Genomic DNA, 13445 nt, shown 5'->3' on the forward strand with positions numbered 1-13445 from the left:
CTAATAGAAATTTATACTTAAAACAAGCAATGCATTCGCTCGTTCTATCAGTGCCATAGGATCAACATGCACAACAATTAGAATTATTATTCTCAGGACGCACACGATCAACACATTTGTCGCACTTTCACAAAGATAATACTACCAAGTTTGAACTGTTTGTTATGGTTGTTGTCCTCTGCATCATCATGCCGTGTTTCCCAGCTTGCAAGATTCAGAACCAACAAATAAGATCCAAATAATAAGTACAACAAAGATGCCTACACATCTCATTGATTCCCAGCTTGCAAGATTCAGAACCAATAAATAAGATCCAAATAATAAGTACAACAAAGATGCCTACACATCTCATTGATTCCCAGCTTGCAAGACTAAGAACCAACAAATAAGATTCAAATAATAAGTACAACAAAGATGCCTACACGTCTCACTGATTCCGAGCTTGCAAGATTCAGAACCAACCCATTAGAGCCTTTTGATAAAGTGAATATCGGGATTAAATCCATCTTCGCTAGCCATGTCATACAATCGAAGAACTTGGCGAATGCTCTTGACCTTCACAACATCTGTAGTTGAGTATTCCTGTTTGCATAGCACAAACCAGGAGAGCATGATTTCACTTTAATAGTGGCCTCCTTTACTCAACCTGCAGCTCCACTCGGATGAAGCCTGCCTGGACTTCCATGATTCAATTCATGCGCCTTTTTCTGCAGTTCACCTGAAATGAAGCAAAGATTGCATCATTCAGCTAGCAAGAAGTACTTGCTCTCGTGAGCTGGCAGGTTCTTCTTTAGTAGTTGCACTAAAATTAAGGAACATTAAGGTTGGATGTCCGGCTCATGTAAGGTGCAACTATAATTTTGTTATCTTTTTGTGCATTTCCACTAAAATGAAGTGCCATTGTGGTGACAGTGACGACTCATCTTGCAAAGGCTAATAAAATGTTGCACGAGATTACCAGCAGAACTAGACGGAGATTTTGGAAACTCCAATCACCATTTTGTGCAATTCCACCAAAATTGAGAGATGTTGCCCACGTGACATTTTAGTTGAACTGGACAAGACACTCATTCCAAAAAAAGTGTTTTGTGCAGTTCACCAAAAGGTCACAATAGCAACAAGGTGAAATGGATATCCCTATCTGCACAAAAAGATAGAAAGTAAACAGTTGCTGGTTAATAAGAATATACGAAACATATACAAAATGAAAAGAAGCATCTTAATTATGTTCATGGCAATCACGCAAGGACAGTAGAAATTTTAAAGTGTCAGCAATGCTTCATGTTACCAGAACCATTACGATCAACAATGAGATTCCTCAAATATGGGATTACTTTAATGGCGGCATTGCTTGTTTACCAGACACAGTAAATCAACAGCAGCTAAAGAGTTGGTTTAAGGGCATGGGACCGTGGGGACACCAGGACACTCAGTAGCGTAAAGGACCAACTTACTTATCATACTGGGGAAAACAGCAGGAGTGCCATTTGTAACACAGTTTAATTGCATCTTATCACTGGAGGCATTAGATTAACAATAACACTGGTTAGACATGTCCCTAAGGTAACAGTGTGATCGCTTCATTTTACATGAAGCCCTTACATTAACAACAGCAACAGGTTGGTATAAGGACATGCGACAGTGAACGCATCAGCACAATGTACCTACAAGGAGGCATAAAGTGGTGATGTCGAGTTTGTTCATGCTATGTGAGGGCAGCAAACCTAATCCTGGAGACCTTGTACTATGTGAGGGCAGCAAATCTAATCCTAGAGACCTTTTACTATGTGAGGGCAGCAAATCTAATCCTAAGACCTTTTACTATGTGAGGGTAGCAAATCTAATCCTAAGACCTTTTACTATGTGAGGGCAGCAAATCTAATCCTGGAGACCTTTTACTATGTGATGGCAGCAAATCTAATCCTGGACATACTCTGTTGACTTGTCCACCAGCCGCCACTTCCTATCCTTTTTTCAACCAATAATAGATCTGTTCCTTATCCAGTTTGTACTGCGTTTTCCCATTATTTCCCTTTTCAGCCAAGAGACCGGTTGGGTATCCGGTCTCTACTACTTTGACCATATTATTTCCTCTTTGAATCAAGTCCTAGATTCATGCTACAACTTTCCCCCCTTTCTTCGTTATTTGAACAAAGCCCTAGATTCGAATGCATGAAGTAGCTTTACCTCTAATAATACTAAAAATTTAGGTAGCTTTGGAAGAGCTGATGGGAGTAGAAAAAGATGCACATGCAGACACATGGGGAGCTGGGGTAGTAGAGCAAGGCCGCTTTCGAAGAACTTATACCTGAGGGTCGCCGGGATGTCGGCGGCGGCAGGTCGGATCTGCGGACAATACGGCAGGGAGGAAGAAGGGTCAGAGGACCTCCCGAGCCGGCGCTGTATCGGAGAGAACGGCACGGGCAGAGGATCGGGCCCCTCTAGCAGCTGTGGGTTTCCTCCCTCGGCGGTGATGACCGCGTGAACGATGCACCTTTTAGTCCTCTACACACACCGGCTGAAGGGATCCGGCCGGATCTATGACCAGCGGTGAGCAGAGAGAAAATGTCGCTACCGCTGTCTTGTTTATATCTAGAGATGATGAGAGAATGAAGAGAGCAACCCTAGTAAAGCAAGCGCTCAGGCCCCTGCGTCCATATATAGTGGAGTGATTATCTTTTTTCTCTCCACAATAAGCATTTCAATTTGTGTACGTGGCATTAAAGAAAAGAAACTCTCTATTTAAGGTGACTACTGTACGACTCCTACTTACTACTACTAGTAGTACTACAGTATTGTTCACTTGTGCTCCCTACCCCTCCATTCATTGAACAACCCCACGGGTGAATAAACATACAGTACTTACTGTATTTATATAGAACGACCAAGCTCGAACTATTTTTGCGTAGTTAAAAGTTGAGGGCGGGGCTTTTCCCGGGCAGTACGCACGGCAGTTTTCGTGTAGGCGGTTTGACGGAGAGGCGAGGAGGTTGAGCGAGTGGGGTTGTGCGATTTGACGGCACGTTACTGCTGGAAAGACTTGTGATATGACCACTCACTATAGTCATGAATTACTGCCGCTCTGACCGGGGTGATGCCCCCCTTCCGTTCCGCGCTCTAATCTGGTGCATGACACATCGACCCGGATGCTGGCTCTCCCACATGTCGGAGTAGTAAGAAGGAGCAAAGAATGATGCGGTATATACACGAGCGTCCGGGCTGCGCTTGGCTCTTCGCCTCTTCGGGAAGTCGAACAATGATGGAGTACTACTGCACTGGAGGAGTACTACAGTACGCTTCTGGCCATCTGACACCGATTGAACTGTTGCATGTCCACCGCGTGCTGGAGGGAGAGCGTGTAGCGAAAGCTTCTCCTAGTCTTGCCAACCACCACGCTCATTGGCGAGGGAGGGACGCTCCTGCCTTTGCGTGTATGACAGGTGGGCCCGACAGGTGTGTGGCCAACCTGTCATACAGCCAAAGACGGGTGCACTTAAGTCGGGGAGGGAGAGGATAATCAAACTTCTCGTTGATGTACGAGTTGACGCGACACATCAAAGCACTGCACTCGATATATTTCAATAATTTGCGTTTACCGATGCATTAATTACAACGCATGCATGCATGCCGTGACTCTCCTTTTGATACTTGCATGTGTTGATTTAATGCACCTTGAAGTAGTATAAAATATGTGACGGTAAAGCTTTGTAATACCCCGGCCCAAGTCGAGAGATGGTTGTGCACGAGGAGGGCGAGATCACCGATACGTCACTTACCACAAGCTCGCCGATCACCAGAGCATGTGTCCGCTCGTGCCCTGCAAATGCCCCATGCCTGTCTGCGGCTACGAAGGCCTGCCGCCGGCGCTCTACCACCACATCAGCACCGCGCATCCCATGCCCGTGCACAGGATCCAGTACGGCAAGGTGATCCAGCTTCAAGTGCCACTGTCAGAGCCACGGCTCTTGCTGTTCGCGGAGGAGGACCGCCGCGCGTTTTTCTTGGTCGGCGGCGTGCTCGACATAGGTGCGCCTATCGTCGTGTCGGTCGTCTGCATCAGAGCGGGGGCGTCCCCACTACCGCACTACGTGGCCAAGCTGTGGGCGAACGGCCCACCGGGGGAGCCCAAAGGCACGACCGACGCCGTCAAGGTGGAAATGGAGGTGACAAGCAGCAAGGATCCTGGCGACGTCGATGTGCAGGAGCTGACCTTCTTGACAGTTCCGCCCAAGCTGCTGGCCGGGGCTAAGCTTGTGTCCCTCCACATTCATATTGACAAGCTCACGTCCTAAATGTTTCTACAGTGCCTTCTGTTTATCTTAGTAATATGCTAATATAGGGATTACCTTGATCTACTTTAGCTTAAGAAATGGTGGGTTTTAGCGGCGATAAAAAATTATGTTTATCAATGCATTAATTGCAATGCATGCATGCATAAAGTACATGCATTGGTCAACTTTCTCTTAATACTTGCATGAAATGATTTAATGCACCTTGGAATCTGAACATGTGTTGGGGAACAACCAAATTGAGACTTATAAAATGGAAAAACTAAAATTTTGAGATAAGCCCTATAAAACCGGAAAGGAGAGAGTAGAAAAAGAAGTACTCCATCCGGGAATAGTGCCGCACTTCGAAACTTGAACCGTCAATAAATTTTGAGCTTGCGTCTCGTCACATTCCAAATTACTCCACGCTATATTGAATTGCAAACCTGTTCACACTGATCACAACCTAAACGGTTTCCCACTTAGGAGCGTATTAGTACTCGGTTATAAATACTAGTATGCCAAGATGACTGCGCATTCCTCCTCAACTCCTCATCCACAAAAACAAACAAGCCATTCAGCATCCTTCCCTTGCGTCTGCCATGGCCAGCGTGAGTTCTGGGTCGAGAGATTGCCACCAGGGAGAGGCGAGCATGGAAGCGGAAGCACGAGAGATGTCCCACCTCACTACGAGAGCAGCCGACATGTCCCGCCGCGCGGAAGTAGCAGCACAGAGGTCCCGCCGCGCCGCTGAAGCAGCACGGAGGTCCCGCCGCGCCGTCGATGCAGCAGACTGGTCCGGCCACGCCGCAGAAGCAGCAGAGATGTCCCGCCGCGCCACGAATGCGGCAGAGATGTCCCACCGCGCCGCGGCGGCCTGGGAAAATTTCTCGCGTGCAGGCGGCGACTATTACAGGCGCATGCATGCGATTGTCCATGGCCAGATGGATCAGATCTCCCGTTTTGCGAGGTTGCAGGACGACATGAAAGCCTCGTTTCAACAGGCTATCGGCGCACTAAGGGAGGGCAATGAGAGGCTCTGGGCCGAGCGCGACCTGCTGAGGGAGAAGATCGTCCGAAGTGCAGACCAGCAGGAGGAGACCAGTGCCTTGTTGAAGAGGACCGCCGTCATCGTCAAGAAACTTATGGACGAGAATGACATGCTCCGCAACGAGTGCCAAAGGCTGGTGGAGGAATCCATGGATGTTCTCAAGCAGCATCTTGAGGACACGAAAGAGCTCATCGCCGCTCGCCACGGAGACTAGTTCCCGCGGCCTGCAGCAATGCATCAAGAAAGTAGAGATCAGCGAGCCAGATCCTTGTGTTCCTTCTTCTTTTGCCCTTGTGTATTTCGGGCGTAGCCGCATGTGGCTTTTTTAATTACCTTTCTAATTATGTAAGACAATTAATCGTCCTTATCTTTCTGTGGAAGATCAATGTTGCGAGGCTGGGATGAAGAAAACTCTTGCTGTGGCGACCTTGGCGTTGCTGTTCTTCTAGTTGCTGCTGGGCTTCCTTCAGTTTCCTGGTTTCTTTTGATGTAATAATCGGTTTAGGATGTGGATTGTGTCGTCGGTTGTAATGTTGGGTTCTAGCGCGGATGTTTGGCCTTTTTTGGCCTCTTGGGATGTTGCGATTTCAATCTGGTAGCTTTTAGTCCTTTGTGTTAGGCTAGAGTTGTGCTGAACTTCTTGTGAATTGTGTGGTTTTCAGTAATGAAAATCGGAAGGGACAAGCCCTTCTTTTATCAAAAAAATTAATCGTCCTTATATATTCATCAGTCTTGCTATAAGTCTCAGTAGATGCTATATAGGTCCATCGGATCTTACATCAAGATCCGTGCTTTCAGATTTTCTTTTTTCTCTCTTAAATCTCAGTCGAGTGAGACATAGCCACGCCATTAAACAGAGGCTCGGGCGCCATTAATGGAGACCTTGGGAGAGAGGTGGACGGCAGATGGAGGTCAAAGGGCTCTCCTCCCGATAAGCACGCGTAGGGGTCTGATCGCACGCCTCTCGTACTACTCAAATAGCTACCCTGCATGACGCCTCCTAGCTAATAAAAAATGGGGATGCGTGGGGGCACGTAAATGGAACTATTAAGTAGAACGCCCATGATTTCAACAATACTTGTGTTTTCGATTGTAACGTGACGGCACTTGTTCCAAAATGACTTTGTTGATTGTTAATGTGTGCGCCTTCGCAAATCGGACTGCAAATTTACCACAGCATGTTGGTGCTATGTCATGGCACCAAGCCAAGTTTCATTATTTTCATGCGTGTTTTGGATTTACAGGAATTAAAAAACTAAGTTTCTCAATGTTTCCAACCCAGCCACGATGCCCAGAATTTTGAATTTCATTCCCATTTCTTGCATGTAACCTAGAAATTTACCCGACGACACACATGTGATTTTTCAACCAACTTTGGTGCACTGGAACATGTGCTTGTATTTCAAATTTGAATTATGCACACAAAGGTGACACGTTCCCTCCCAGAACCACGAGCCTTCTTGAGAGAAGCTCCGATTTGCAAGAAGCTTATACCAAAATTTGTTCCTATTCGGCCAATTTTTTTTACCACGGCATGGTACTACCATCACATGACACCATGCCAAGTTTCATGATTTTAAAACCAAGTTTCTCAATGTTCTCGACCGAGCCACGATGCCCAGATGTTTGGATTTGATTCTCATTTTTTGCATGGGACCTAGAAATTCACCCGAGGACACAAATGTGATTTTTCAACCAACTTTGGTGCACGGGAGCATGTGCTTGTAGTTCAAATTTGAATTATGCACATTAAATGACCAAAAACTCAATTAATGTGTAAATAAGGCTAAACGAAGCCGGAATAATTCCAAAATTTAACAGGGCACTCATGTAGTTCTATGTTGCCTTTGTAAATAAACTCAAGGGGGACAACGTATATCGTTTCGCACTCAAAGGTGGAGCGTTCCCTCTCAGAACCACGAGCCTTCTTGAGAGAAGCTTGGGTTTGCAAGAAGCTTATACCAAAATCTGTTCCTATTCGGCCAATTTTTTTACCACGACATGGTAGTACCATGACATGACATCCACGCCAAGTTTCATGATTTTCAGACATGTTTTGGATTTACAAGAATTTTAAAACCAAGTTTCTCAATGTTCTCAGCCGAGCCACGATGCCCAGGTGTTTGAATTTGATTCTCATTTCTTGCATGGGACCTAGAAATTCACCCGAGGACACAAATGTGATTTTTCAACCAACTTTGGTGCACGAGAGCATGTGCTTGTAGTTAAAATTTGACTTATGCACATTAAATGACCAGAAACTCAATTAATGTATAAAAAACGACAGACGAACCCGGAATAATTCCAAAATTTAACAGGGCACTAATGTAGTTCTATGTTGCCTTTGTTAAACTCAAAGGGGGAGCAGCGTATATCATATCACACTCAAAGGTGGAACGTTCCCTCTTAGAACCACGAGCTTCCAAATCGGCCCAATTTTTTACCACAACATGTTAGTGCCATGACATGACACCATGCCAAGTTTCATGATTTCCAGGCAAGTTTTGGATTTACATGAATTTAAAATCAAAGTTTCTCGATGTTCTCGGCCGAGTCATGACGCCCAGATGTTTGAATTTCATTATCATTTCTTCCATGGGACCTAGAAATTCAACCAAGGACACAAATGTGATTTTTCAACCCACTTTGGTGCACTGGAGCATGTGCATGCAATTCATATTTAGATTATGCACATTAAAAGTCCAGAAACTCAATTAATGTATAAAAAGTCCAAATGAACCCGAAATAATTCCAAAATTTAACAGGGCACTCATATAGTTCTATGTCGCCTCTATAAATAAAATCAGGGGGGAGGCAGCGTATATCGTTTCGCACACAAAGGTGACACGTTCCCTCTCGGAACCACGAGGCTTGTTGAGAGAATCTCCGGTTTTCCAAGAGGCTTATACGAAAACTTGTCCCAATTCAGCCAAAAATTATAGTATGAAAACAGGGTTTAGATTATCCCAAACATCTCGCTACCTAGACCAATAATGTACTATGATTTGAATTCAACATAAAATGGATACAAATATTTGAATTGGAGAGCGTATGGTACATGTAGTACATAGTGAAATATGATTACTGCTATATGTATGTTTTTTATCAAGATAATATTTAAATTATTGTATAACTTGACAACAATCCTATTCAAATAAGGAAAATTGATTCAAATTTAGTCCATATGGTAGACAACAATATATATGTTCACATGGTGGAGTAAAATGTTCATATATGATGGAAGATCAAAATGTACGACTACATCAATTATAAACCGCAAGGTCACCTAATGATATATTCGAATTCAACATAACGTGGATTCAAAAATTGAAATTCGAGATCATGGCATCTGTAATCATATAAAAAGGGACATTACTCTTTCTTTGGTGGGAATTGATTTGTTTTTTGTTCTTGTTGAGGGAAGTGCGAATCGATTTGGTACTATGCAGGGTAATCTTGTTCTCCCGATTTTTTTTACATTTTTCTTGTAGTTTTTTCAATGGCATCTATAGCAATATAGTAAAAGGGGACATGACTCTCTTGTGTCTTGTATGCATTGTTTTTTTACACGTTCAGTTTGTTCTGCCGAACAAGGAATCCGCACCTTGTTATCCCGAAATTTTCAAGCTCGAGTATCTTTTGTCTCACCTGCTTTGAAACTCCCGCTTCTTCAACCCGCGCCGCGCCTTGTTATCCCGAAATTTGGACGCGCGCGAGAACTCCCTCCTCATCCGAAATCACTCCCACGGCCCAGACACGCGAAATCCCCCTTCTACCCCTCAGCCGGAAATGAAGCTCCACGTCGCGGTGTCAAAACCGGTGGGGGTACGCTGGTAACTTACCCTACATTTCGGACAAGTGCGTCCCTAAGCTTGGCCCCCCCTCCCCCTTCGCCCCCCCCCCCATTCATACACCGAGGCCACCAAAACCACGAAACCCCACGCTCCTCCGTCGGCCTCCCGACCGCTGCCCAGCCGGAGACTCTTCCCCGACTACGTCGTCCACCGCAACAGCTCGCCGTCCCTCATCCACCGCACCAGACGAGGATCCGTTGTCGATCTCGTCATCCCACCGGATCAGCCACCCCGTCCTCCACCTCCAAGGAGCTGCCCCGACGTTCGCCTCGTCTATCGCGCCACCTCAATCCCCACAGCGCCGTCTTGACCTGCCCCACCGGAACCGCAGCACCCTCACCAATTCCTCCGATGAAGCCGAGGCCAACTCGGCGCAACCAAGGAGGTTCTGCACTCACCGCTGCATTTTATCTTTTATTCGATCTCACGGGGCTATCGGTGCTCGATACCGAGCAGACATGGCGTGTCTCCATCGACGGCGCCGTCACCGGCCACATCATCGACGGCATCTCTCCCCCATGTCGTTGCTTCCTCGGCGGCGACTTCCACAACGGCACTAGCTGCAGCTGCTCCGGCTCTCGCTCGCGCTGCGGCTCTGTTCTTGCTGTCGGTCGCGCTGCTGCACTGCTCCTGCTTTCGTTCGTGCCGCTGCTCTGCTCTTGCTCTCGCTTGCGCTGCTGCTGCTGCACGACCTCCGGCAGCTACAGGAGTTGCTGCTTTAGCACTCGCTCGCGGTGCTACTGCACGACTTGCTCTCTGCTAGTGCGTTCCCTGCTCGAGCATCTGCTGATTTAGATCACTGCTTCTCTGCTACTAGTGCTCGAACGCCCTAAACATCTATTGCAATGCTCTGTTACTAGTTCAATCAGTTTCAACAGTAAAATTCAGTTTCGACTGTGAAGTTCATTTTCTTCAGTTAAGTTCAGAGTGAACAGTACTTACAGCATCTGTCGGAGCGGCCGTGGCGCGGCTGATGCATTTTACATCTAGCACTTTTTGGTGATGTATTTTACATCATCTATTGCAGATGATATTAGGGTCCCACTTCAGATTAACGTTGTCTGTCTTGTCATGCTTCAGCCTCGTCGCCGTACACCTTAGCGGAGCTGCTCCAACGACGGAACCGTCCATCACAATGGAGCAGTAGCCTCGGCGCCATTTCCAGAGGCCTCGGATCTTCTTCCCCGCCTCCGACAGCCACACCAGCATCATCACCATCCTCCACGTCCAACCCAATGATGTTGAGGTCCACAAGGCTATGCCAAAGAGGTTGTACACTCGTCGCATCACTTTGTTTCTCCATTCCTCTGTTCTTCCAATTCATGTGAGCCAAACACACAGGTTGACTGAAATCCTATATTTCCAAATGCTCTGTTTTGCATGTGCATTCCTATCCTATTCCTGTGTTTTTCCTGTCCCTGCGTTTATAGAATCCTCCAATTCTAAGGAGCCCTTACAGATTTACTTCATTTTCAGATAGGCGTCAAAGAAAACTCTGTGTGTTATGTCCTGCTCCTGCCGTGACGTCATCCGCCCCACCTGAGGTGCACCATTGACAGAAGCGTTCACTGCAGCAGAGATCCCCCTGCAGACTTCCTTTCTCCGCGTCAGATCATCTTCCCCGTTGCCGGTAGCCACGCCAACCGCATTACCATCACCGACTGAGCAGATGAACTTGAGGACTACACAGCTCCGGAAGAGAGGTCGCAGTCTTTCGTGTTTGCTTACGTTATACATCGGTTATTATTACCTGCTACTTTATAGTTCAATCTTGAGTTTTGAATTGCCCATGGGTCTCATATCGAGCCAGCAACGAATAGTATCTGTCTACTATCTGGTTCATCTGGGGTCTTCTATGTGGTTCATGTTGGGTGGGCAACAAACAATAGATGATCCATTTTCTATCTTTTTAAACTGAAGCTATAATCTACCTGGTATCATTAGTTTTGGATCCATCCACTCATTTGCTACCATCAGCCTTGATTTTTGCATGCACCCCTTAGGCCTTACAAAATCTAACTATTTTTTATTATGCATGTCAGATATTGTACACAATCGTACTGAACATGTAGAGAAAAATAGAAGACCGTTGCGTGCGAATATAATGTCATGCAGACGCCGCTCCATGGTGGGCGAAGTGCCCCCCCCCTCCTGCATTTCCAGATTGTATTCCAGAGGAAGATAACTATTCAGATGGAGATTCAGAAGGAGCCGACCACGCCTGTTTACCACCTGAGGTGTTTGCTCTAACCTGGCATGCTGATGTTGGTCATATCATGCATATGGTGCCTTGCATTGCTTACATTATACATCTTATATGTCATCAGCTTAGTTTAGATTTGCTTTGTGTGAATGCCACCTGTTTGGTTTCTATATCATACTCCCACCATTCCTAAATATTTGTCTTTTTAGAGATTTCAACAAGTGACTACATACGGAACAAAATGAGTGAATCTACACTCTAAAATATGTCTTTATACATCTGTATGTGGTAGTCCATTTGAAATCTCTAAAAAGACAATTATTTAGGAACGGAGGGAGTATATGGGAATTATGCAATGCCATCTTCTTTAGCCAGGCATCATATACGTGAATCATGCAATGCCATCCTATTTAGCCATTCATCGTATATGTGAATTGTATCATGCCATATTTTTTCCATAATGTATTCCATTTGTCAACAATGTTTATACATTCATCTACTCTTCCTGTGCATCAGCCATTTGAGTCGGTCATTGGAAAATCTGGAGTGAAAACAAGGTCTTCTGAGCAGTCAGTGCTACCTGTCGATGTAGATTTCTTGCTGGTTACAGATAGCTCCTTAGAGGAGGATTCAGAGAGAGATGACCAGTCATATTCCCCTCCCCCCGAGGTGCATGCTCTAACTTGGCTGGGTTATATTGCTCATATCTTGCATATCTTGCATTGCCATGCCATCTGCTTAGATTAGACATGCTTTGTGTGAATGCCTCCTGTTTGCTTTCTATATCAGATATGTGAATTATGCAATGCCATGTTTTTCAGCCAGTTATCATATATGTGAATTATGCACCGCCATGGAGCCAGGCATCATATATGTGAATTATCTCATGCCATCTTTTTTTCATTGCGTATTCCATTTGTCGACAATCTGTGTATACTGAACTACTCTTCATGTGTATCAGCCATTTGAGCCGGTTATGGAAAAATCTGGAGTGAAAACAAGGTCTTCAGAGCAGGCAATGGTACCTATTGAAGCATTATCTTGATGGTTACAGTGAGCTCCTCAGAGGAGGATTCAGAGACAGATGGCCAGCCCAATATCCCACCTGAGGTGTATGCTCTAAGTTGCAATATTTATATTTCTCATATGATGCATATGGTGTCTTGCATTGCTTAGTTTAGACATCATATGCACACTATTGAATTCTATCTGCTTAGTTTAGAGATCATACATGCGAGTGCCAGTTGCTTAGTATATGAATCAATTATGTCAATTATATCATGCCATCCTGTATACTTAGACAACATGTATGTGAGTTATTTCATCCCAACCTATTTTAGAAAGACATCATATAGTTTTGTCATGTCATCCTGTTTAGGTACTCATCATATGTTGAATTATGCCATTATATCCTGTTAAGTTATCCATCATATATCTGAAACTGTGTCATGCTATCATGTTTAGTTAGGCATCATATATGTGAAATTGTGTCATGCTGTCCTGTTTGGTTAGACAACATACATGTGAATTACCACATCTGTCTATCATACAATGTCTGTACATTCAATTTCTTTTCTTGTTTATCAGCCATTTGAATTGGAGGGGGTGATGGCAGTATCTAAGGGAGCAAAAACCTGTTCTTCACAAAAGACAGTGCTACCCGTTGATGCAGATAGAACCATGGTTGTACTGGCCCACAAACTAGCCCCACCACACATAATCGAGACTCTTCCAGATTGCACACTTACACCGTTGGGCAGAGAACCAGCTACAACCCATCTAACCGCAACCCCGGCGGATAGTAACCCACTTATAGTTGACAAAGCACCATGTCCACCACGGAGTACCCCCACACGAGCAGTTTGTAAAGCTACTGCAGTGCCCAAAGCACGAAGACCACCATAGCTAACCCAAACTCCACGTTTAAAGCAGAAGAGCAACTGTTCTCAGGTCAGATTCTGTAGCTATGGTCCATACTCCTTTGCTGTTGCATCACTGTATTTACTCATACCAACTACTTTTGAATTTGAAGGATCCAATTGAAACTCCAATGGCGCAACAGATATGTT

General features: G+C 45.2%; 1 protein-coding gene across 1 annotated transcript; it reads left to right on the forward strand.

Moving 5' to 3' along the window:
* The first annotated feature begins 3830 nt into the window (after nucleotides 1-3830).
* On the forward strand, nucleotides 3831-4292 carry LOC125546693. Its single transcript, XM_048710858.1, has one exon. The coding sequence runs from the start codon at nucleotides 3831-3833 to the stop codon at nucleotides 4290-4292; it is 462 nt and encodes a 153-aa protein (XP_048566815.1).
* The last annotated feature ends 9153 nt before the right edge of the window (nucleotides 4293-13445 follow it).

This window comes from Triticum urartu, chromosome 3 (genome assembly GCF_003073215.2).
Source record: "Triticum urartu cultivar G1812 chromosome 3, Tu2.1, whole genome shotgun sequence".
Lineage (NCBI taxonomy): Eukaryota > Viridiplantae > Streptophyta > Magnoliopsida > Poales > Poaceae > Triticum > Triticum urartu.